At 39.8% G+C, this 26,779-nt stretch overlaps 1 protein-coding gene across 4 annotated transcripts in view; it reads right to left on the reverse strand.

Annotated features, from left to right (window-relative positions):
* The window catches only part of usp42 (ubiquitin specific peptidase 42), a 95,814-nt gene that overhangs the window by 12,646 nt on the left and 56,389 nt on the right, over positions 1 to 26,779 (reverse strand). For all 4 annotated transcript variants that reach the window (XM_048552055.2, XM_048552056.2, XM_048552057.2 and 1 more), the window contains 8 exons: positions 17,485 to 17,596; positions 14,957 to 15,097; positions 14,646 to 14,746; positions 14,413 to 14,554; positions 10,968 to 11,735; positions 8,053 to 8,144; positions 5,043 to 6,449; positions 3,770 to 4,095 (listed from right to left, as the gene is read on the reverse strand). In XM_048552055.2, the coding sequence (XP_048408012.2) occupies positions 3,770 to 4,095; positions 5,043 to 6,449; positions 8,053 to 8,144; positions 10,968 to 11,735; positions 14,413 to 14,554; positions 14,646 to 14,746; positions 14,957 to 15,097; positions 17,485 to 17,596 (3,089 nt within the window). The remainder of the gene's footprint in view (positions 1 to 3,769; positions 4,096 to 5,042; positions 6,450 to 8,052; positions 8,145 to 10,967; positions 11,736 to 14,412; positions 14,555 to 14,645; positions 14,747 to 14,956; positions 15,098 to 17,484; positions 17,597 to 26,779) is intronic.

The raw sequence follows: 26,779 nt of genomic DNA on the forward strand, positions 1-26,779 counted from the left end.
TTCATTACCTTTTCTTAACTGTACTTAAGCAACCTTTTAATTATAGAACTTCTACACTTGATCAAACCCATTTATTTGTCTTTCTGTCCATGATTCTGAGCATCCTTTGCCAAACTCGTTTTAAAAGCTATTATTGTTCTCTCAACTATTTTCTTCAGACTCCAACTCTTGCAATTATCTAATGCAACACTCCATATTGTCAGTTAACTAGATGTTTCTTGAGCTTCATGCTCATGCTTTTGAGCTTCCAGACTCTACTTAAGTCACTGGTTATGCTTATTGCCATAATACTCATCATTAAGCCACTTGAATTTGCCAACTATCTCTATCTCAGTGCTTCTAATCTTGACTTTTCTGTTGCCATCTGGAAGAACAATGTTGGTCATTTATCTCATCTACATTCATCCAAAAGACTCACTGTGTCTTTTGACACATCAGAGCCCCCAGTTCTCTCCGTTCTGGTGATGTGTGTTGTCATCTACATACCTGAGAGCTCATATGCTAAAACTTCCTGAGACTGCTGCATCTCTATGGTAACTCTATGTCTTTGCTTTCTATCCCACAATAAACTGCATGGGTGACAGCAGAAACTCCTGTATGAGACCGTTCTCAAACTGGAATTCAGTTTGTATGCCTATCACTAACGCTGCCATTTCTGTATAGCTCTCTCTCTTATCAATCACACAAGAAATTTAGGTGCAAAGTTTGCTAGTGTCTTCCACATGCTGGATAGTGTCAAGAGCTGTGGTATAGTTTGTGAACACAAGCCAAAGCTCTGCTTCCTGCTTATTTTCACATTACTCCATGAGATTTATAAACAAATGCATACACCAACTTTACTCTTTTCAGGAATGAAGCCAAATGGCTTCTCTGCCACTGGTGTGTATATCAGTGATGACAAGTAGTTCTTCAGATGCATGACTAAGTTGAAGTGTTCTGAAAACATTCTTCAAATACATTCAAGAGTACTGACAGGCAGAGGGATCTGGGTCTACAGGTACAGAGATCACTGTAAGTGGCAAAGCAGGTGGGGAAGGTAGACAACAAGGTATACGGCATGTTTGCCTTCATCGACCGGGGCGGTGATTTTAAAAATTGGCTGGTAACGTTGCAGCTTTATAGAGCCTTAGTTAGGCTGCATTTGGAATACTGTGTTCAACTCTGGTCACCACACTACCAGAAGGATGTGATCAGAGATAATGGGAACTGCAGATGCTGGAGAATCCAAGATAACAAAATGTGAGGCTGGATGAACACAGCAGGCCAAGCAGCATCTCAGGAGCACAAAAGCTGACGTTTTGGGCCTGGACCCTTCTTCAGAGAGGGGGATGGGGAGAGGGAACTGGAATAAATAGGGAGAGAGGGGGAGGCGGACCGCAGATGGATAAAGGAGAAGATAGGTGGACAGGAGAGTATCGGTGGGGAGGAGATAGTTCAGTCCGGGGAGGACGGACAGGTCAAAGAGGCGGGATGAGGTTAGTAGGTGGGAAATGGAGGTGCGGCTTGAGGTGTGAGGCGGGGGGAATAGGCGAGAGGAAGAACAGGTTAGGGAGGTGGGGACAGGCTGGGCTGGTTTTGGGATGCGGTGGGGGAAGGGGAGATTTTGAAGCTTGTGATGTCTACATTGATACCCTTGGGCTGAGGGTTCCCAAGTGGAATATGAGTTGCTGTTCCTGCAATCTTCGGGTGGTATCATTGTGGCACTGCAGGAGGCCCATGATGGACATGTTGTCTAAGGAATGGGAGGGGGGAGTTAAAATGGTTCGCAACTGGGAGGTGCAGTTGTTAATTGCGAACCGAGCGGAGGTGTTATGCAAAGCGGTCCCCAAGCCTCCGCTTGATTTCCCCGATGTAGAGGAGGCCACACCAGGTACAGTGGATACAGTATACCACACTGGCAAATGTGCAGGTGAACATCTGCTTAATGTGGAAAGTCATCTTGGGGCCTGGGATGGGGGTGAGGGAGGTGTTGTGGGGGCAAGTGTAGCACTTCTTGCGATTGCAGGGGAAGGTGCCAGGTGTGGTGGGGTTGGAGGGGAGTGTGGAGCGGACAAGGGAGTCACGGAGAGAGTGGTCTCTCCAGAAGGCAGACAAGGGTGGGTATGGAAAAATGTCTTGGGTGGTGGGGTCGGATTGTAGATGGCGGAAGTGTCGGATGATGATGCGTTGTATCCGGAGGTTGGTGGGGTGGTATGTGAGGACGAGGGGGATTCTCTTAGGGTGGTTATTGCGGACGTGGTGTGAGGGATGTGTCGTGGGAAATGTGGGAGTCACAGTCAAGGGCGTTCTCGACCACAGCGTGGGGGGTGGGGGTGGGGGGTGGGGGTGGGGGGGGGGGGGTGCGGAGTTGTGGTCCTTGAAGAACGCGGACATCTGGGATGTGCGGGAGTGGAATGCCTCATCCTGGGAGCAGATGTGGCAGAGGCGAAGGAATTGGGAATAGGGGATGAAATTTTTGCAGGAGGGTGGGTGGAAGGAGGTGTATTCTCAGTAGCTGTGGGAGTCGGTGGGTTTGAAATGGACATCAGTTTCTAGCTGGGTGCCTGAGATGGAGACAGAGGTCTAGGAAGGTGAGGGACGTGTTGGAGATGGCCCAGGTGAACTTGAGGTTGGGGTGGAAGGTGTTGGTGAAGTGGATGAACTATTCGAGCTCCTCTTGGGAGCAAGAGGGGTGGGCTAGATGACATGAAGATTGGTGGAGTTGCTGTTAATGCCGACGATTGTGAAAGGATACAACAGGGTATTGATAGATTGGCAACTTGGGCACAGAAAAGGCAAATGGAGTGTAATCTAGACAAATGCAAGATGATGCATTTTGAAGGATCAAATTTTGGTGTGAATTATATTGTTAATGGGCGAACCCTTAGGAACATTAATATATAGATGGATCTGGGCATGCAGGTCTACAGTTCCCTATAAGTGGCAACACAGATGGCCGAACTGATTAAGGTAGCATACGGCATGCTTGCCTTCATCGGTCAGGGAATGGAGTACAAAAGTTGGCAAAACATGTTGCAGCTATACAAATCCCTTGTTTGGCTGTACTTGGAGTATTGTATGCAGTTTTGGTCACATTACCCAAAGGATGTGGAAGCTTTGGAGGGAGTGCAGAGAAAGTTCACTAGGATGTTGCCTGGTTTCCAGGGCACTGGCTATGCGGAAAGGTTAAAAAGACTAGGATTGTCTTCATTGGAAAGACGGTGGATGATAGGAGACCTGATACATGTCCACAAAATTATGAGAGGCATAGATAGAGTGGATAGTCAGATGCCCTGAGATGAAGTTTCAATTACAAAGGGGGCACAGGTTCAAGGTGAGAGGGCAAAAGTTCAAGGGAGATGCGCGAGGAACGTTTTTACTGCAGGAAGTGGCAGGAGCGTGGAATGCCATACCACAGTTGGTGGTGAAAGCAGGCACATTGATGACATTAAGAGGCATCTGGACGGTTCCATCAATAGAGATGGAAAAGAGGGATATGGACCCAAAAAAAGGCAGGCTTGTTTTTTTTTTAAAATGTTTACTCAGGGCATTATGATCGTCACAGGCTTGGAGGGCTGAGGGCCTGTTCCTGTGCCATACTTATATTTTGTTCTCTTTATAATATATCAAATATATTAACTGAAGTCTCATCCATTGTGTGCACTTTGGAATTAATGGAGTGTCCAATATTGAGATAATACAAAGCCAAACTAGCAGGAGCTCTATTTTCAGAATTAAGACCAACGTCACGTTTTACCAAAACTAATCGTAACTCTTCACTATATCCTACCTTTGCTGTGGACATGGGAGCCATTTAGCTTACTGTCCAAATGTACACATTTTTCTTTCTGCAGAATTTGATCAGCAACTGTTTGTTTATGTCTATGTATCATCTTATCTTCAGAACAGGCACCTCGAGTTGACTCACTGAACCGTTCCCATTTGTTCCTGGCATGAGGTGATTTCATGCTACTGCGTTTCCTGGAATGATGATGTTCTTTCTGATAGTGGCAGTCTTTGTCACTGTGACGGCGTTTCTTTTTTTTCTTCTTTTTCTTTTTCCTGTGCCTTCTTTCAATGTCACAGCTTGCCTCAGATGCTTCAAAAGACTGTTGCCTAGAAAATGCAGATTTTATAAATCAGTCAATGGCAAAATTGTAGATAATACAAGTAAAAATCTTTGTTACTGTCTACCTAAAGCTCACTGAGGAAGAAAGGGCCATTTTCAAACTTTTTCAGTGTTGCTGCTGCTAACGACACATTCAAAATCAAAGCCTCAGATCTGCAAAGTCACTTGTACTAAATAACATTCTATTATCACAAATTTCTCACAACTGATTTCAAGTACTTCATTATAATATTTCAGAGGAAGTTCTGAGAAGAAAAAAAGGCCTGTCTGCTATAGTCACAAATCCAACAATAATTAAATCCAAACAGATGTCTTTACTCATGTTGGTACTCACTCAGAGCAACGGCAGTCTCATCCGATCTGGCAAATGAAAATCACATTAGTAGTTAGGATTCCTTTATCCATCTTGGAGTTTATAATAAACAGCGTGGTGAAAGCCAAAGGAGCTTCACCCTAAAGCCAACCAATATCACAGCAGCTCGATGCCAATATTGGTGGGAGAAAAAGACAATGGCTCCACTTCCAATCATTTCCATCATTAAATCCACTGATCTTAGATATTCAAGATATTCTAGTATTGGCCAAGATGCACAATCTTGAGGATGGGCATTAATGAGGTCACCTTATTCTCAGCCAATTTACAAATGGGTAGAATGAACAGTATGTCCTGCAAAAATTCAGCTCAGGCCTGGATATCCTAGAGGGTCCTGGAGCTTCTAACATGCCACCAGCCATGTTACAAACAGAGCACTGCATAAGCAAGCTTGATTATAGGTGGTAAAGAAATAAGTGTTAAAACTGCTTCGAAATAATCTGGGAACAAAGAAGAAACATAGCCACAGGAAATTTCTGAAACATTTAAACAGTTTTATACTAATGTAGGAGCTGATGAACACAAAAGCTACAACAATCATAAGAAAGCTGTGAATTGTACCTGTGGTTTTTACTTCTGTGTTTGTCTTTTGATGTCCTTTTTTTCTTTGATTTTTTGCGCTTTTTCATTCTCCTCTCCTCAGGTGATCGATGCAGTTTTTTACATCTCCTTTCAGAATCACCTCCATCATTCACACTGCTACTGCGTTTTCTTTTACGCTCATATTTGTGTTCCAGTCCATTATATTCAAATTGATTGCTCCAAGTCCTTTCGTTTGAGCCAGAATTATATTTCTCTCTATAAAATCTATCTTGATAAGGATGATAGTTTGCCTTTGAATTACTGTAGTTTTGCCTATCAGCTAGACACTCATTATTTCTTCTATATTTATCAATTCGACCATCTTGATAATAATCTTGCTTGTGGGAACAATTCCTGTAATTACAACTTGCTGATTTTTCAAACTCCCTTGTGTTTTGATGTATTCTTCTATTTTTGTGTTCTCTAGATCTGTGTCTATAATTGGAATCACCCTTGTAACTATCCTTTTGCAAAACTCTATTCTTTTCCACACTAGTCCTTTCCCTACATTGAAATTTTATATCGACAGAAATGGAGTTTTCTTTCATCTGAAATTTCTTTTCCTCTGGACCAGCTGTATTCCTCCTAGGTGACATAATCTCATCTTTGCAAGTACTACCCTGTTCTGAAATGCTATTCTTATTTTCATTCAAATGTTCCCCAATGGGAGATGCCACAAAATTAGTTGGTAGCTGCTCTGGTTTCTGCTGTATGTCTTGACTTGGTTCCTTCTCTTGGTAATGATTTTTGTTGACAAGTTGACGATTTTCCTCGATTACCCAATTTTTAACTTCGTTATTTGTCCCCTCATCAGATTGATGGTTTTTGAAGCAATGATCATCCTTTCCTGTGAAGTAGTTTTTTGTTTGATTAGTCCTTCCCTTACTAGAGTGTTCCTTGATAGGCTGACTTTCATTTTCCAAAATACTTTCCTGGTTGCTGTTAGATTGAGGTTTATTACTGTCAATGTCCAATTCCAGTATCTTGTTGCCTAGATCTTGACTTGAATGCTTATTTTCAAAACCATGACCATTGGTTTTGAGGTCAATCTTCTGCACCTCCTCTTTGATCTGATTAGGCCTTAATTTTTCTTGGGTTTCAGTAATTTCTGGAATTGCATGTACTTTGTGGACAGGACACTGGTCATGGGAACTACAGTTAACACGACAACATTCAGTAACATTTCTCTGAAGTTCAATGTTGTTTTTAACAGAATTGACTGTGGAAAATGTGGATGACCCATCAATTGCTCCTTTTAGTTGAGAGATCAGTAGATTTGCTTGCTTGTCAGCCATGTATGTGTGTACCGTGTCTGCATCACCACCACCACTATGATTTATTGCAGAGCTGGCCTTAGAAGACATAAGCAATTGGGTCTGATTTTCCCTGTAACAGAAAATGTTATTGATGGCTTAAAAAAAACTTCTCAAACACATGAAGACATCACTGAATAAGTGTGGGCAGGATATTAATCCTCACTTTCTAGTCAATAGACTGTCGTGGACCACCCTCTTTCTCAATCAACAGTCCAATGAAACAGAATGCTGGAGAAATTCAACAATCCTGACAGCACCTGTGGAGAGAGAAACAGAGTTAACATTTCAAGTCCATTATGACTGCAGTTCTGAAGTGTCATACTGGATTTGAAAACAATAACTGTTTCTCTCTCCACAGATGTTGCCTGACCTGCTGTGTTTTGCCAGCATTGTTTATTTCACATTTCCAGCAACTGCAGTATTTTGCCTTTATTCAACAATTAAAAGAAACCTGTTTGTACTGATGAAATCCTGTATGAAGAACCTATTTATATAAAACTACTTTTTGCAATGTTCACATCAACCAGCTTAGTCTGACAATTACACTGAAAATGTTAAGAATAGGGCTATTCCCTATAGGAACCATTAACATTCGAACGGACAAATGCAGAGCAGCAGTAAGCCATTCACCCCTGGAGGCTGCTCTTCCATTCACTAAGCTGACTTATCTGATCACTCCATATTCCCACCCCTTGCTCATCAAGAAGCTACTTATCTCTGCCTTAAAAGTACTCTAAGTCTCTCTTTTCCACTGACTTTTAGAGGAAGAGAACTACAGAGACCTACAACACTGCCAGAAAAAAAAATCACATTTTAAATGGGTGACCCCTTATTTTGAGATTGAGCCCTAGTTTTAATTCTGGTTTTCCACATCCAATCTGTCAAGATGCCTTAGGATTGTATTTGTTTCAATCAAGTCATCTCACTCCTCTAAACTCCAGCTAACTGACCTCTAATTTGAATTAATACTTACATTCACTATTTTCTGAGCTAATGAAAACTTCCTCAAATTTAGGCAGTTTTGGGTAATTAAAACAAACACATCAACTATTTAACACTCATCTCTTTTAATTCCCTAGGCTGAAGTTTGTTAGGACACAAGGACTTGTCAGCCTGTAGGTCTAACAAGTATCACTTCCTTGGTGACTGTAATTTTCTTATGTTCTTCCCTCCCTTCCATTTCTTGAATGTTACTTGTATCTTCTCTAGCAAAGACCAATGCTAAAACCCTGCGCAATTCAAATGGCATCTCCTAATTTTCAATTAGTAATTCTCAGACTCACTTTCTTTAGGACCATAGATCACTTCAGTTCTTCTCAAAATTTCTGTGGAAACTAAAAGGTTGAGGTGCAGTAGTGGGAGAAGAATAGGCCATAGTATTAAACTGAGACCCTCGCTGTCTGTGTGAATCCCAAGCAAGTTTTTCTAAAAAAAGAGAGATTTCTTCAAGTGCTGGTCAACATTTCTCCCTTGGTCAATTGCTGCTGGTTCTGCTGAGATTTGGTATTACACAAGAATGAGTTCTATTGTTTGAAATGCAGATTAAATATGATGACATTCCGAAGTGTTCGTGTATCAAAAGCTAATCTTTCAGCTAAGATTATAAATCTACCTTTCACATGACGCTAGTAGTTCTTCTAATAAACACTGCAATTCAGGGTCACTGATCTTACCTGACTTCTTCTGAAGCTTTCTCGTGCTTTATACTGCTTGTAGAGATGTGTGTTATCTTTTCAGTGTTTGGTATTGGAGGAACAGTACTAGCCTGGGATGATAAAACAGTTGAAAGGATTACAAATGAATCATAACAGTATTAAAGCATCACTAAATATAGCAAAATAGAAATCTGGTTTTCATGTGCATGGCGGAACTTTAGCAATGCAAAGTGATTAAAAAGCGAAAGTAAAATGCAAACTGTTAGAATCAGGAATCATATCCCATCTCCCAAAGGCATTCATGCTTGGGCTGTCCCGGTTAATGTATCGAGTCACAAAAACTAAAACCTAAATTAAAAAGAGAAGGCCCATTTAATGTCAAAAAAATACAGACCGAGTCAAGATTACTTGCACACTACAAACTACTTATAATTAATTAAATGACCTGTGACATTGCTCATACATGGTTCAGAACTCAGCAACCATCTGGTATGTTTATTACAATACCACTGGAGTTTAGATGAGGTAGATAATGTTTCTCTAGTCATTCTGAATACCACAGGTTAGGAGAATGACAGGTGATATGCTTGGGATCTATGAAGCTCTTATCGAGACAACAGAATTGATGTTTGGTGTAGGCTTCTAGAGACTATGTATCAGAATAAGAGATCAGTCATTTAGGAATGAAATAAATGCAAATTTAAAATTTTCTACCCGAGGACCATGGATGCTTAGTTACAGAATATATTTATTAAGATTGATAGATGTTTTGATGCTAAGGAAACTGAGTGGTGGTAAAAGATCAGAAATGCTATTGAGAAATGTTGGAGCTAGCTCAGAGCAAACCTGCCTATACCTGCACCTTTCATTTCCTTATTTAGAAAATTAAAAATGGAAAACACATGGCCTGATAGGAGGCAAAAATGATTACACTTAAAACATGTGGCAATTAAAACATGGAAACTAGCATTCACCTTCCACCCACTTAGAATTTGAGTGTTGATAGTGGGAGGCAGTGGCACTGTGATGTTACTGGCCCAGTCATCTAGAAACTAAGGCTAATGGTTTGGGCACGTGGGTTCGAACCTACCACAACAGATGATGGAATTTGAATTCAATTAAGTATCTGGAACAAATACTTGAGCGTCCATGACAACCATGTCAATCACTATCAATTATTGTAAAAGCCCACTGGGTTCACTAACATCCTTTCCTGAAGGACATCTAACTTCCTTACCTGATCTGGCCTACATGACTCCAGAGCCACAGCACTGTTTCTATAATTGTGTAACTGTAAAAAGCTATTTCTCTCATTCTTTTTAGTCAAACAGTAAAAACAAATTCCTTCTCCTCTCATTCAATAGTCTCATTATGGCTTCTTTCTACTAAAAGTTTTTTTTCCCTTCTAAATATGGACCGTTCATATACTGGATATGATAATGGCCTATCTGATGTACTTTATTCATTCATGGGATGAAGGCGTCACTGACTAGCATTTATTGCCAATTGCTAATTGCCCAGAGGGCAGTTAAGAGTCAACCACATTCATGTAGGTCTGAAGTCACTAGCAGGCCAGACCAGGTAAGGATGACAGTTTCCTTCCCTAAAGGACATTAGTGAACCAGCTGAGATTTTCCAAACAATCAACAATGGATTCACAGATTCTTAATTCCAGATATTTTATGGAATTCAAATTCCACCATCTGCTGTGGCGGGATCTGAACCTGGGTCCCCAGACCATTAACTGGGTCTCTAGAGTAACAATCCAGCAGTAATACCACTAGGCCATCGCCTGGTATGAAAAACCCAGAATGAGGAATACCAAAGAACCCCTGTTATGGTCTACAAGAGTAAAGAAATAAACTCAAGGTACACGACAGATTTACCAAAAATAGTTAGCACAAATGCTACAAGTAATTTAGTATTAGTTATACAATTATTAATTGAACATTAATTCAAAATGCAATATTCCACTTCAAATAAAACAGATAGGCAGTTACATAACATTGCACATTGTTACAAGCACTGTTTAAAATAAATCAATTATAGTAATATGTTCCTGCGAAATTGCATTTTCTGACAATGTTTTCTTTCTGTTAGTTAAGTTTTGAAAACTTGAGCTTAAAATTCAGCATCTCATCACTTCATAATACAATATGGAACTATTTAAAAAAAATTCAGAAACATCTGCTGCAATTGCATTGATAAAGTTGTACAAGCTACAAAAGACACTGGTACCCAAGTGTCAGATAATGATAAAAAGTGAAAATCGAAGTTGCATTGAAGGACGTAACGTATCGTGGTCGGGTGGATTGTAAATAAAATGTGTTGCATTTTTGGCTCATTTGATCGAATTCCTTGTATTTTCTAGATTGTAACATGCCTTTATCCACAGTTCAAAGCTTTAGTAATTAAAACCTGTGTTGGTGCATTTTCCTTAGCTAGCAGCAATAATGAAAGCTTTATTGTTCAGCAAAGTTGAATGATTCCAATACATCTGTGTCTGCTGCCATCTTCAGGCCAAAACCTAATTGAATGCAATTGAATACTTCCAGTATACTCAATGTTGACCACAATATGCTCGTGTTAAGATGGTGACAAGCCATACAAGCACCACAACAACAGAACATAATACTCCTGAATATAATTTACTGAACAGGACTGAATAAAACATGGATTTATTGGAATCCTGTTACCTGAAAGGATTTTTAACTTTGAGGTCTTATAACGAGAACCATAAATTGGACTTCAGGAAAAGTGGAGATTACCATCATCCAACCGTTGAATATGCAATTAGTGGAAGCCTTTTAGATTGTAGACATTACCATGAAACTGCTGTCAGTAAGAGGAGTCAAATCGAAAGCAACTGCTTCAAAGGGTTAATAAGGAAGTGGTATAAATAAATAAATCTAACCCTTCTTCAAACTACTTACTTTATCAGCAGATGATTCCTTTGTAGTAGATAATCCATTTGCAGAACCATTCAGGGACTGCATCTGAGAAACAGTAGATTCACAGGTTTGATGATTCTTGTCACAATCACCCACTTCCTTAAGCACATCAGTTTTAGTTGTAATTCTCTCGGACAGATTCTCAGAATGGCAATTATCACTAGTGGCCGTAGACAAAGAGTTTATGTTGAGATGTGTACAGTGTCTAGTTCCATTAAGTGTACCATTTAAAGTTTTCACATAACCATTTTCCTTAATCAAGCTCTTAGGTTCCTCATCAGAGTCCTCTGAAGATTCCTCATTATAAGGGACCAAAGAACTGGAAGATCCTTTGGGCTGACCATTTACTATTAAGTGAGAAGAGGCAGTGTTGGATGCAATTGGCTTAGCAGCTACAATGGCTAAAGCAGTTGGAGCAGAGGGTGGGGATCCTGTGGCTGAAGTTCCTGAGGTAGATGGAGACACATTAGTATGGGAAACACTGGAAGGAGTTTTGTATAAGTTCTCCAATGGACTACAATGCAGGTTGGTCTGGGTTGGAGCTTGTCTTGTTCCTTGCTTGGAAGGCTGTATACTGAAGGAGAGTTTTTGCCTTTTAGAAGATTCAGGTATCACACTTGGTCTGGGCAATGACCTACTCTGAGAAGGTCCAGGGGAAGTAGAAATGGTCCTGATTCCACTTGTGCTGGGTACTGCACTGCCAGGAACTTCTTTTTGAGAACAGTTTCCATTTGCTAAGTGGCTTGAGTTCTGCAATGCAGGAACAATTAAATACAAAAAAATGTTTAGAATATTTTAAAAGTTCATACTGATAGAGCTATTTCAAATTTGGTATTAACCTTCACTCCACGAACAAATTTAAGTGGTACAGGCTACTTATGAGCAAAACAGCTAATTTATTCTACCGTTCAATTCTTGTATACAACAAAAATGGAAATTAGCCCACAATTTCAATACCAGATCATTTAATCAATTTAAACACAAGATCTCTATTTCACCAAATCAGATTATATTAGCAATTCCAATATTGGTTACCCAAAAAGAAACAGAAGCGTTACCAGCTATTTCCACTATCGCTGAACCCTCTCCTAAGCATCAATTTGCTTTTCAATGCGGTCGAATAACTGACCGTCTCATTGAATTTTACCATGCTATCATAAATTGACTTGTTTTCCTCATGTACTGCAGTAGCACCTCATTTTACAGAATTATAACTGCTGTTCATAAGCGAATAATTTCAGTACATGAATAGCAATCACATCCAAATTTTGGAATTAGTGGAAAACAGAATCAGTGGTGTACCATGCTACTACTTTGGATGTGTATACATAAGGGTAAAAGTTCAAGGACTGTGGGCTATTACAGACGCATATCTCATTGTTTGGAACAAAGAAATAAATTTTCAATTTTTTTTGTTCTGTCCACCAGCTGATCTTTGAACGTCACCTCAATATTGAACAAAGAGAATTTGAAAGCTGAATGCGACAACAGTTAGTGATGCCATGGTGACACAGAGGGAAGAAGATAGTGAGCGAAAAACAGGCAAGACAAAAATCCTTGGGGAATGGAAGAAATTAGAATCTTACAACACAGGAACAACCCATCAGGTCCCATCACACCTGCTGTTTGAAAGAACAATCGATGGTTCCCTCTCCTGAGTTTTTGCAATAGTCATTCAACTTTGTCTCAAGTACTTATTCCATGTCCTTAACAGAGCTATTGAATTGGTTTCTACTGCTCATTCAGAAAATGCATTCCAGATCGCTATTCCAAGCTACATACAATGATTTCTCAACTCCCTTTTATTTCTGATGCCAATTACTTTAAAAGCAAAACATAAAATATTAAGAATAAAACAAATCTCAAATATGCATTCTGCTAGGAATGTAGAAGCAAATGTTTATACATAAAAGTGTTCCATACAACGAGGCACATTTTTTGTAAACGGCTGCACTTATGGTGGACTGCATGATGTTATACGTCACTAGGATAGCAATCTGGAAATCAAGCTATTCTCAGCATCATCACAGAAGTTAAAGAATTTGAAGAGCATGCAAAATTCCCCACCTGACTTGCTTTAGAACCATGTTGACAGAAAACACATACCAGGTATCTGTACTTGCCACAAATAACTATATATTGCCAATAATTAGACGTTAGCCACAGGTAAACAGTTATGAACCACTGGCATGTAATGCAATGAAACCCCTTATAAATGTCTCTTCTTGCTCACACACGGGGGGGGGGGGGGGGGGGGGGAGGAGAGAGAGAGAAAGAGGAGAGAGAGGAGAGAGGAGAGAGAGGAGAGAGAGGAGAGAGAGGAGAGAGAGGAGAGAGAGGAGAGAGAGGAGAGAGAGGAGAGAGAGGAGAGAGAGGAGAGAGAGGAGAGAGAGGAGACAGGAGAGAGGAGAGAGGAGAGGGGAGAGAGCGTGAGAGAGATAACTTAAGAAAAACAATTATGGGTGTTATGGATGGAGGGAACTGGGAAAGCAGTTCAATGATCTTTTTTCACAGGGCATTCTGAGAAAGCTCTTGTTGTGATCAGAACACTACTTCTTAATCTTCCTTTCCCGGATGCTGCCACCAGCTTGCAAGAGGCACAGGGTGGTTGGTTCACTTGTTTGAAGGTAATTTATTAAAAAGTCACAGCTTACAGCAATGGCTGAAGGTAAAATAAATAGGTTTTCTTCAGGCTTAAAATAGCTTCTTATGCAGAGAAGAGAGCACTCTTGGCCTGGAGGTCTGAAGGCTTCTCACTGGTTCACAACCCTAGCTATTCGGTTACCAGAGAACAAATCACATATTTGTTAGTGGGCAATGGGCCTCTGTCATCACTAACTGGTTACCAGTACACAGACAAACCAGCACCAAAACTCACTGTGTACACAAACAGCTGGCTCCAGCTCAGCTACAACCACACTTCAATCACTAGTTCACAGTGAGTGTCAAGATTACTTGCTTTCAAAACACACAGAAAGCTTCCAGCAGTACATGGTTTTAAAACAGCTCTTTTCTCATTTCAGTCCATAATTAAAAATACATAAAAATAAGAGAAAATGTCTGCTGCTAGTCCCAAAACACACTTAGCAAGCACGTGGTGACTTCACTTGATGAAGGAGAAGTGCTTCGAAAGCCTGTGATTTCAAATCAACCTGTTGGACTATAACCTGGTGTCGTGTGATTTCTGACTTGTCCACCCAAGTCCAAAGTCAGCAGCTCCACATCATAAAATTAAAATGCTCAGCAATCATTATCTTGATTCAGAAGTTACATTTCCAAGTATCAATTTCAAATTTGGATATTCATTCAATGTTTTTACATTTAAATAAAGTTACTGGGAATCAAGACAGAAGCACATCAAGATTATTTATAGCACAGTTCACGCATGCAATGTGGAAACAAAAACTTGTTTGAGAGAAGATCCTACCTTGGTCCTGTGTGGAGGGAGCTGTGGTCCAATAAAACCAGATACAGTTTGATTGTTAGTCAATCGTTGATTGACAGATGGCCTTGGAGATGAGTGGCCTGGATGATTAGAATGTTCTGAGCTGTTTTTTGTATCGTGAGATCTGAAAAATTATGAAGCTTTGTTTTGGTACAAGACAAATTAAAGTTCCGAGAATAATTACATTTCAAATGTTAAAAAAATCGTTTGAATACCTGATATAAAAGAGCACGTAGGCTTGTTGGTTTAGCACTGATCTGATGTCACTTGAAGATACAACAGAATCATTCATCTGGTACCACTGTCCATTGCTAGCCTGAGAATAAATTTATTTCCATTTTTAATTTGAAATATTGTTGTTAAAGAATGAAGGCTTGTGAAAGCTGGTAATTGCCACAACAAAATTATACGAAAAAGTATTAAATTACATATTGTATTAATACTATAATCTACTATAAATCTATAAGCTACACATCGGATATTCTACGTAACTTACAGTCAGATGTTGATCATTTTGAATAATTACCTTGATATAACAGTAGTAATGTCCTGCATGGCAGCTGAATCCTGAATGCACCAATACTGCATATAACACATAAACAACTGGTTCTCCATTGGACTGTGACATGTAGGGTCGAACATCCAAATATTCAGAGTACCTTACTTCCTAAAGAGAAAAACTTAAATTACCAATTCACCTACTAAGTGTCAGACTTCTTTCCTCAGATTCTTCCAAGATTATTCACCATTCAGAAGATTAAATGCTGTCAAACTCCTGAATATCAGTTCACTGAAACTAAAACATTACAGCAGAATTGACTTGTCAGTGTTCAATTTTATTAAACTTGCAGTACTGTACTACTAAAATATTATTATAAGAGATACAGCGAACTTAGTTAATAAACCACCGAGAAAGATCTATCGGTGTCTCACTCCAAGTAAAGTGGTGAACTGTACAGTGAGGCACACGGACATCAATGGAGGGTGCAGTGGCAAGGAGGAAATGATAGGGCAGCTAGAAAGCTCTGGCAAGACCACATGAAAACCACTACCTGTGCATGATGGATCAATAGCAGCCATCCTGGCATTAACAACAGTTTGTTAAAAGGATCAACCATAAGGAGTGGAATCTTACTTCTCCACACTGAAAGGATATTTCTATATAAAAACAATCACTATACTTCAAAAATAGTACATTTGTTGTTAATGAGATAGTAAGAACCGCAGATGCTGGAGTCAGAGATAACATAGTGTGGAGCCAGACAGGCCAGGCAGCATCAGAAGAGCAGGAAAGTTGACGTTCAGGACTCTTCTTCAGATATGGGGAGGGGGAAGGGAGCTGGGAAATAGAGACAGGAGGGGTGAGGCTGGGGGATGTAGTTGGGATGGTGATAGATGAGTGCAAGTAGACAGTGGTGGGGACTGGTCAGTGGGATGGGTGCGGCACCATAGGTGGGAGAGAAGATGGACAGATTGTGTCACGTCAAGGAGAAGAGGGGGGTGAGAGGGAGGGATAGACATGGGATGAGGCTGGGGGTGGGGAGATTTTAAAACTGTTAAATAGTTTAAACACAACCTAAGGATATAAATTGTCACATAAATGCAAGTTTTTATTTAAATGTCCATGTTTTGGCAGATCAACACTATGAAAATTACAGCATCTGTGGAAACAAACCATTTTGAAGAAAGAACAATAGTACCATCTTAAAATTCTGTTAAGACTTAAGTTCTTTGATCTGACTTGGGATGAAAATAGTTAAATTAAGGTCTTAATGTTGTTGAAATGCACATGGACAGCAGTGAATTGAGGGGAATGCAGATTAGGTTATTTTATTTTTGGATTAGGATTATTCAACGGCACAACATCGTGGGGCCAAGGGCCTGTACTGAGCTGTACTTTTCTATGTTCTAATTGAAATGTTAAAGGTTTCTCTTCAAACAGTGGATTTTTACATCATTTCAATTTTTATTTCAGATTTCTACCATCTGTAGTATTTTGAGTTTCCACAATGAAAATTTCTGATCATTGTAATTCAAAGCAATACAATGCCTTCCCCTTTATATTATCCCGACAATCTTGCCACAGCAATCTGCAAGGATTAGAGAGGTCCTGAATCTTGCCCCAAAAAGAAGAAAAATTGGAGACTTTGTTGCGCTGCTGAGGAAACAGAACAGCCCCACAGGTCCATCCATGTCAGATGAAAGGAGTACCCTTGGGGGTGCTGTCACAAAATGCGAGATATTCCATTTGAAATAAAGCTGTCAACAACATTAAGACCTTAATTTAACTATTTTCATCCCAAGTCAGATCAAAGAACTTAAGTCTTAACAGAATTTTAAGATGGTACTATTGTTCTTCTGTGGCTAGGTACTAGATAATATTCTGCGAAGAACATATATATATTTGATAGCCAGAGACTTTTCCCCAGGGCAGGATTGACTGCCACGAGGGGTCATAGTTTTAAGGTGTTAGGAGAAAGGTATAGAGGAGATGTCAGAGGGAGGTTCTTCACCCAGAGAGTTGTGAGTGCACGGAATATTTTGCCAGTGGTAGTCGTGGAAGCAGAGTCATTAGTGACATTTAAGGGACTGCTGGACATGCACATGGACAGCAGTGAATTGAGGGGAGTGTAGGTTAGGTTATTTTATTTTTGGATTAGGATTATTCCACGGCACAACATCATGGGCCGGAGAGCCTGTACTGTGCTGTACTTTTCTATGTTCTATAATAAACTCAAATTTAAATGGAGGAAACTGTATTGCCAAGAAATAGCAACATTGAAAATGTCCAATTTGCCACCCTGTTTAGAATTTGTTTTTGCATCTGAAAAGCTGACTAGAAAGTATTGGGACAAAAGTTAGGATATTTAAGGAAGGAATTCCCATAACAACATTAAAAAGCTAGAAGCTGTGAAAGACAATTCACTTTAAATGTTTTAACGTGATCATGTGGAGTAAACACCCTACTCCAACCCGTTGGAGCTCCATATCTCAAACACTTGTTTACAACAAATAGAATTTAGGAAAAAGAGAATTTTCAAAATTGAAAAGTACCTTTGTGATCTTTCCACCTGTAAAGTTTGCAAAGCGTTTCAGAGACAGCGTCAGCACATTTGAAGCTCGATGGATTGTGAATCTTTTCGAGGCTGGCACCATTTTCTTACACCTGGTTTCATTATGAAATAACTTTAGTATCAAAATTCACAACTATGCAATAAACTCAAAAGTTATGGTGGAATGCATTATATTTTCATTGATTATAATTGTCAAGTTATGAATTTCTTTCCATTCAGGAATGTAATACGCAGTTGCAGCTGGGAGCTAAAGTGTTGAACTTGCAAATGAAAAGCTGCCACAATTTTCTCAATCCATTTGAGACAAATCGAACAATTGTCTTGACTATTCCAGTGTATTATGCATTCTCCGTCATTGTTACATTCATACATTTAGGCCTCTGGATACCATGATGTATGGTACTTGACCGATTTAAAACTTAAATTAGTAGTATAGGTGTTAATAAGCTAATAAACCTCAGATTAACTTCATAGACGATTAAGTATATATTGACATTAGTTGTATCAAATTATAAACTGGGCAGAGATATCAATTCCAATTGAACTTAGTAGGAAAGATTGGGTCAGTCTTTTTCTTTTAACTGATATTTATAACATAATTAAAACAATTTAAACTGTCAAAGTAAAGGCACACTTTAAATTGAAAGAAAATATGATGTTCACTATTTGTGCTGTTGATAGGTTCATACAAACATACGAACAAGGGGGGAAAAAATAAGTAGGTTATTCGGCCTTTCCAGCCCGCTCTCTGACACTCTTGTCTACCACTGATAACTAAGGGGATGAAACTATCAAAAATCTGTCGATTTCTCTCTTAAATATTCTACTTTCACTGCCTTTTGAGGTAGGCAATTTCAAAGATTCTCAACCGTCAGAAAAAATGCTTCCTCAGTTGTGTTAATGGATGATCGTTACTTTTAAATTATGACCTCCAGTCTAGATTCTCCCACAAAAGGAAACATTCTTTCAACATCCACCTGGTCAAGTCTCAAGTTTGACCTAAGTCACCTCCATGATTTCTAAATTCTAGGGGATACAGGCCAAGCCTTTCTTCATAAAGCAATCCACTTATTCCAGGTATTAGTCTAGTAAACTTTCTCTGAACTGCTTCCAATGCATTTAACATCCTTTTGTAAGTACAGTGACCAGTACTGTGAAGAACACACCAGATGTCATCTCACAACTGCCCTGTACAACTTAAGCATAACCTCCTTCACCTTGGATTCAATTCCCCTTGCAATTAACATCACATTCTATGAGCTATCCTGGTTACCTGCTGTGTCTGGAAAAGTAGTAATGGAGGATAAAGAAATGCAGAGGAACATAACAGATACTTTGCAGCAGTCTTCACAGCAGAAGATACCAGCACATAACAGAACTTCAAGAGAGTCAGTGGCAGAGATGAGTGTAGTGACTATCGCAAAGGAAATGATGTTTGGGAGCCAAAAGATCTGAATGGGGATAAATCACCTGGACTGGATGGACTATACCCTAGGAGTCTGAAGAGATAGCTGACGAAGGTGCTACTCAGGAAGCTGCTAAATAAAAGTTCGTGGTGGCAGAGATAGAGTATTGGCTGACTGGCAGAAGGAAGATTACACAGATAAAGGGTTCTCTCTCAGGATGGCAGCTGGTCACTAATGAAGTTTCACAGGATACAGGGATCTCTCTGCAACCTCTGACCATTTAGTTTATTTGCCTTTTTTATTCTTTCTGCCAAAATGGACAATTTCTCACTATCCCATGTTATACTTCATTTGCCAGATCTTTAGCCACTTACTTAACCTGTCTCTACTCTGAAGGGTCACCTTCATTTTTCTTCCTATCTTTGTCATCAGCACATTTGGCTACCATGCCTTCAGTCCCTTCATCTAGATCATTTATATAATCTGTAAAAAGTTGCAGCCCCAGCACTAACCCATGGTATACCATTTACAACATCCTGCCAGCCCAAAAATGACTCACTTTTTCCTAGTCTACCCTGCCTGTTAGCCAATCCTTTATCCATATCAATATGTCATTCTGTGTGCCATGAGTTTTCATTTTCTGCAATAATTGTTTATGTGGCACCATATCAATTGCCCCAAGTACAATACAGGCAGCACAACAGTTCAGTGGTTAGCACTACTGCCTCAGTGTCAAGGACTCAGATTTGAATCCAGAACTGGGTGACCATCAGCGCAAACTCCACGCATTCTCTCCTTGTCTGCGTAAGTTTCTGCCCAGTGCTCTGCTTTCTTCCCACAGTCCAAAGATATGCAGGTTAGGTGGATTGGTCATGCTTATTGCCCTGTACTGTCCAGGGATGTGCAGGTTAGGTGAATTAGCTATGCTAAGTGTGGAGCCATGGGTATAGGGTGGGGATTGGGTCTGGGTAGGGTACTATTCAATGGGTCATACAGTCAGAGGGCATGGAAACAGACCCTTCAGACCAATTAACCCAAGCCAACCTGTTTCTTCTTCAAATGGCTCCAATAAACTAATTAAACTTAGTTTCCTTTTGACAAAACCACCTGGGCTCTACCTGATTACCTGAGACATATACAAGTATCTTGTTTATTAATAGCTTCTTACATTTTTCCTTGCAGGATTGTAGGGGTGCAGAATTAACTGTTTACTAGAATGTTGGTATATTGTTAAACACTTGCAAGGTGTTCATCTGTATACAATTTCAAACAACCTACCTTTTGACACTATATTCTACCATGAGACGACATAACATCTTAGTTCATGGCATGCTAATACTTTTTTTATTTTTGCTTTTTTTGTATAATTTCTCTTCACGTGAAGCTCAGAGTACAAAAGCCATCCACTTGTCCAATTTGGATACCTTTTGGCTATTGCAACAGGCAATTCTTAGTTATTGTTCTGCCAAAAGGGGATCGTTATGGCCCAGACCATGTTATTTTGTCCCATCCAAGACTCATTGTCCCTTACACTGCATGTTGCATTTAGTTTTTCCCCATTACTAACTTTCATCACCAGGAATTTCCAAATAGGATAGCTCTCTTGGACCTTTTTTCAACTCTTCATGTTTCAACGTTGGTCTGGTTCAGGCTCAATTGTCAAAATGGAACATGAACCACCAAGAACTCAATCTTCCAAACCTTAAGACAAGTGATGACTTCTGTCAGTCAACTATCTACAGTGACAACCATGCAGCAAGACACGGGTTGCAAACTGCAAACACTTGTAAAGACCAATTAAGTAAGTGAAGTAATACAAGAACAAAACTGTGTAGCATGACTTGCTAGAGGCAGAGGAGCCTACAAAGAGTCGTTGTCCAGTCCTCAATTCTTATTGGGATCTAGATAGGGAGAGATGTTGTAAAAGATAAAACACAGAATTGGAAGCTGATTATCTTCACATTGAAGACAGATCGAAAGAGACGGGAAAATGGAGAAGGTCCATATGACCAAGTTTGCTGGAGAGAATTAGTATAATCAATTTGATCTGTCCTTCAGAGAAACAAGAGAAGACTGAGCATTTCACTCAAACAAAACAAATGAGAGAGTCTGGAGTACATAAAGATGCTGGACTAAAACAAATCAGATGTAGTCAATGTTTGCTATTGCTTCTGAGAATTTTAAGGGATTCTGCAGAAGGATGCAGAGTTAATGTCAGACCTGACACTTGAAAATTTTGTATGACAGTTCCTTGGATTGCACACTTCAAAGTATTGCAGAGAGATAAGTTAAAGAAAAAAGATGATTAAAAGTCTACAGTGAAATTTAAAATTGCTGCAGGAAAGCAAGTGCATTCAGCATTTCTTGCAATGATTTATAAAAGAGGAGGTTGTTGAATTATTCAGTTAATCTCTAAAAATGTCAGACTCTGAACACCTGCAGCTTGAGGTTGAAGTTGGTTGGTTTGCTGAGCTGGTTTCTTGTTTTGCAGATGTTTCGATACCATGCTTGGTAACATCCTCAGTGCAGCCTCCGATGAAGCGTTGGTGTGCTTTCCTGCCTGGTTTTTAAACTCTGGGGTCCGTTGAGATGGATTGCCTCACTTCTGGTTTTCCTTCGTAGTGGGATGTATACGGGGTCGAGTTCAATGTGTTTATTAATAGCATGCTTCACGGTGTGCCATGCTTCTAGGAATTCTTGTGTCTGTCTCTGTCTAGCTTGTCCCAGGATCTTGGTGCTGTAGCAGTCGAAGTGGTGGTTCTCCTTGTCCATGTGGATTGAGATAAGTGAGTATTGGTCCCATTCCTGGACGTCATGGTAGAGTGCAAGACAAATGGGGAACTGCAAATGAAAGCACACCAAAAAGCCACACAGATAGACCAGATACTGAACTTCAACAGTAACCATCCCAGCACACACAAACCAGGATGCGTATGAACACTAGTTAAAAGAGCAACCACACATTGCAGCAACATGGAACTATGCCAGGAAGAAGAATAATACCTCTCCCAGGTTTTCAAGGATAATGGAAATCTGAAGAATTAGGTCAGAAGATGCCTACACAAACAGCATCAGAAAGAGACCACACGCCCCACCACACTCATCACACTAGCCTATATCAGAAACATGTCAGAACTTGCCATAAGACTCCTATGACCACTGGGCATCAGAGTGGCACACAAGCTCACGTCAACCCTACGACAACTGCTCACCCGAACCAACAGCCCACTCCCTGCCACGGACAGGACCAATGTCATCTACAAGATCCCTTGCAGAGACTGTGAGAAACACTACAGCAGACAAACAGGAAGAAAACTAACAACAAGAGTACATGAATACCAACTGGCTACAAAAAGGCACCACCAATACTCACTCACCTCAATCTACATGGACAAGGAGAACCACCACTTCAACTAGAACAACACCAAGATCCTGGGGCAGGCTAGGCAGAGACAGACATGAGAATTCCTAGAAGCATGGCACTCCACGAAGCATGCCATTAATAAACACATTGAACTCGACCCCATATACATTCCACTATGAAGGAAACCCGGAAGTGAGGCAATCCATCTCAACGGACCCCAGAGTTTAAAAACCAGGCGGGAAAATACACCGATGCTTCATTGCAGGCACCGAGGATGCTACCAAGCATGATAACGAAATGTCTGTGAAACAAGAAACCAGCTCAGCGAGCCAACCAACTTGAACAACCCCAACACCCACAACCTGAGCTACAAATCTACTCGAAAACCTTAACAGACCTGCAGCTTGTCACACAATTCTGAAGTTAATAGAAGTATTGTCAACTGATAACTTGTTTATCAGAAACTGCTGTTTTCTAATTTGGGCAAGTCCTTGGATTTTAAACTCAGGATTTGTAGATTTGCATTCTAGTTACACAAGCTATACAAATACTTCTACAGTTGTGCTATTTGGGATTAACGTGAAAATTTTAGAATTTGGCATCAAGTTCATAACTGATTGAATTACACATTTAAAATATATGCTAATATAGTTTGAATGCTCTTTTCAAGTAAGCACTGTACTCCAGCAGTATTAAAGTTATGATGGAAAATAGGTTTTGTAAATGACATTTAAAAAGTGCAACGTAGATTAACTTCAAAAGTAAAGACAAAAATTAATTCAACAAACTGCTATTGTATGATTGGCTTCACTTCCACTAAAATAGAAAGCTTATAGTAATACACAGATAATTTGCTGCTAAACAAACCAAAAATTGGAAAGATCCAGATAAAATATCTGGATACCATGGGAGAAACAAAGCTGAAGATGACCACTCACAAATGTTGAAAAGAATCCATGGGGTCAATGTCATGGAATCAGTGTAAACCCTAACAAAAAGGATGCAGCTGCTTAATTTAAAATAAAATGAACTGGATATTTGGTCCTGCATCGTGGGCAAATAATGATCACAACTATGGAAACAATATGTAGAAAAGGTAACCATGTGATGATGGAAGAACAAAAGTTGAGATTTTTTGCTAAAAATAAGAGTGTTCAATAGAATCACAAAATGGTTAAAGCACAGAAGGAAACCACTTGGCCTGTGTTGTCTGTTCCAACTCTCTGCAAAAGAAACTCTGCTAGTCCCACTCCTGCTCCTTTCCTAGAAAGTGACTAGAAAAGAAAAATCCGTTCCTGTCCAGAATACGTTCAAAGGTACTGAAACAAAAGAATTAAGAACTGCACTACATAATATTAACATAATAAGATTGTACCAATTGCGTTTACTGGAATATGTTGCCAGCATTATGTGAAGGAAGTTATTCATACAATGAAGAAAATTTTACAATGTGTAAAACAACAGCTAATAGAAAAATAGAAAATTGGACATTGGAGTTATGAAAGATGAGACTATGGAGTAAATTACAAAGGAAAGGTCTGGCTAATAAGGGGAGCAATGGCAGGATCAGAAGTAAATGGAATATGTATGGAAAGCATTGTGGGTCAGTGAGAGATAATGAACAGACAATTAAAAAGATGGGCAGCAAAACTTACATAAAAATGGCTGACAACCAAAGTACTACAGGATACTAATCATCTGGGGAGTAATTTAAAAAATCTTCCAAGGGTTTAAGAATAAGAGAACTAATATACACAAACAAGGTCAACCAGAACCAAAATCTTGCTAGAGACCTAAAGTACAACTTGCAGGTAGCTTTTGTAAGAATAAGGAAAATAAACATACCCCCTTGTTAATCCTTACAATGTGACTCAATTATAATGAGAAATATGATTAAGTCAGATGGACAGGCATTATTGGTCCAATGGGATGAGGATGAAGAAAAGAACATTATTTGTCTGGCACTAGCTTCACCCATGGTAGCAAAAAATGGAAGTAAGTTTTGAAAAATGCATCAGGTAAAGTATAGCCAAGCGACTGAACACTTGAAAATGGATACAAACAATGTAAAGAACACCCATGATCATTTAACGAAAGTGGCATAACCTAGACAACACCAGACATGAAGAGCTTCATCCTATAAATGGTGCAATGTGGAATGGCCAGCAGGTCCCCAACAGATGAGTAATTGGTTAAGAGGTTAAAGCTCCGAGAAGAGGAACAGTCTAATAGAGTGTATAAAAGGGGGAAAAAAATTGCTGAATCAATACTGCTACCTTTATGATTGCTGCAGTGACAAGATGCCATATCAAACAACAATTATGCATGACCCTCAATGGGAATAGGCGGTGCCAGTGAACTATTGTATAATAACTGATCCTTGGAAAAGAGAGCATCCAACAACCCCACATTTCAGACTCTATATTGTATGCCAACACTAAACCCAATCTTAAATCTATAACACAGGGATGAATTTGAAAAATATTGCGTGCATGTGCTACATGAAAATAAAACAGACAGGAAGACATTAATGGAACCAGGAAATTGTAAGTGGTGGGAAGCTAGTGTAGTTAAATCCTTATATAGTGAATAAAAAAGGCAAAGGCATTGGTTGAGGTTACCATGAAGGCTCTGCCTTCCCAACCTCACCACTCGCTGAGGCATGGTGGCTTTCAGGTTAAATTCAGCACAAGTCATTTTTGTTCGCTGAGACAGCAGCCCAATGGTCCTCTGGGACTATGGTGACTTTATTAGTATTATACTAATCATGGTGTGCCTGCTTTGCAAGAGTATTTGAGAAGTAAAATTTTGAAAACCCAAGGTAGTACAAACAAATAACCAAGATAGATTTAATTGCTCTTTAATGTTCAAAATTGGCAGAGAGTCAACAAGATTATAGAGGTAAACAAATGGCTTAAAGATTGATGTAGGAGATAAATGTTCAAATTCATGGGACACTGGCACCAATACTGGGGAAGGAGGCATTTGTTCCGACGGCACGGGATCCATATGAATCATAGTGTGGGTGATGGGTTCAACTGCATGAAAAAAGTTAAGGAAAGAAGGCTCAGCAGAGGTTATTAAAGTTTTCAGAACAAGTAGACAGCGTGGAAAGGTTCAGGAATCTAACTTCGGGCACAGGAGATAAAGGGACAACTACAAGAAGGGGTCAATCAATGCAGGACTGAGGGCGTTACACGTAAATTCACATAGTATACAAAACAAGGTAAATGAGCTTGTGGTGCAAATTGAAACTGGCAGCAGCTTGCAGCACACTGTACTAGGAAACAGTGATTTTGGCGGTGTTAAAAGACAGACTTGATTGGGGAGTTTAAGGTGAAAGAATGCCAGGGGGGCAGTGACCATAATGTGATGGAATTGTTTTTCAAATTTAACCTATTTTTCTAATCAACCTGTTGACAGATGTTATTACATACCTCTAGAGCAGGTGGGACTTGAACCAGGCCTCCTGGTCCATGGGAAAGGTCACTACCACTCTGCAGTTTAAGGGAGAAGCTGGAATCAGATGTAACAGTATTATAATTAAGGTTACCACAAAGATATGAAGGAAGGAGGAGCAGGCCAGATGTGACTGCAATGGGAGCTGACCAGGGAAGAGGGTGGAGCAGCAATGGCAGGAATTTCTGAGGCTCATTTGGGAGGCACAACGGAAATTCACTCCAAGGAAGAAATAGCATACTACGGGCAGGATGAGGTAACCATGGCTAATGAGAGAAGTCAGGGTCAGTAAAGAAGGAAAAGGAAATGCATACAAGATAGTGAAGATTAGCGGGGGGGGAGCAGAGGAGTGGGAAGCCTTTAAAAAACAGAAGATAACTAAAAAAGCAAGAAGGGGAGCAGATACGCAGTACGATGTTAAGTTAGTTTGTAATACAATAGAATATTGCAAGATACATAAAAGGTAAGAGAAGAAGGCAAGAGGGAACATTGGACTCCCACATAAAGCAGTTATAGGAAACAAAGAAATAGCAGAGAAACTGGATCAGTTCTTTGCATCATTTTGCACAGTCGAAGATACCAGGCACATACCAGAACTTCAAGAGTTAGGTGGGTGTAAGTGGTCATCAAGATGATGCTGGGAAATGGAAAGGTCTGAAGATGGATAAATCACCCAGACCAAGTGGACAATACTCCAGAGTTCTGAAGGAGATAGCTGAGGCGATTGAGGCGGCATTGGTTACGATCTTGCAGGAATCAGTGTAATCAGGGAGGGAGGTAGAAGACAGTAAATTATAGGCTGGTTAGCCTGACCTGAGTGATAAGATTGCTAAGATTTGAGCCTAACATAAGGATGAAATTGCAGAATATGTGGAAGTCCATTTAAAAAAAGAGCAAACTCAGCACATCTGCCTAGGGGAGGTTATGCCAGACGATTCTGTTAGAATTCTTTGAGGAGGTAACAAGCAAGTTAGACACAGGAGAGCCAACAGACTTGATCTATTTGTACGTACCAAAGGCACTGGACAATGTATCATTTAGGATAC

The sequence above is a fragment of the Stegostoma tigrinum genome, chromosome 23 (genome assembly GCF_030684315.1).
Source record: "Stegostoma tigrinum isolate sSteTig4 chromosome 23, sSteTig4.hap1, whole genome shotgun sequence".
NCBI classification, from domain to species: Eukaryota; Metazoa; Chordata; class Chondrichthyes; order Orectolobiformes; family Stegostomatidae; genus Stegostoma; species Stegostoma tigrinum.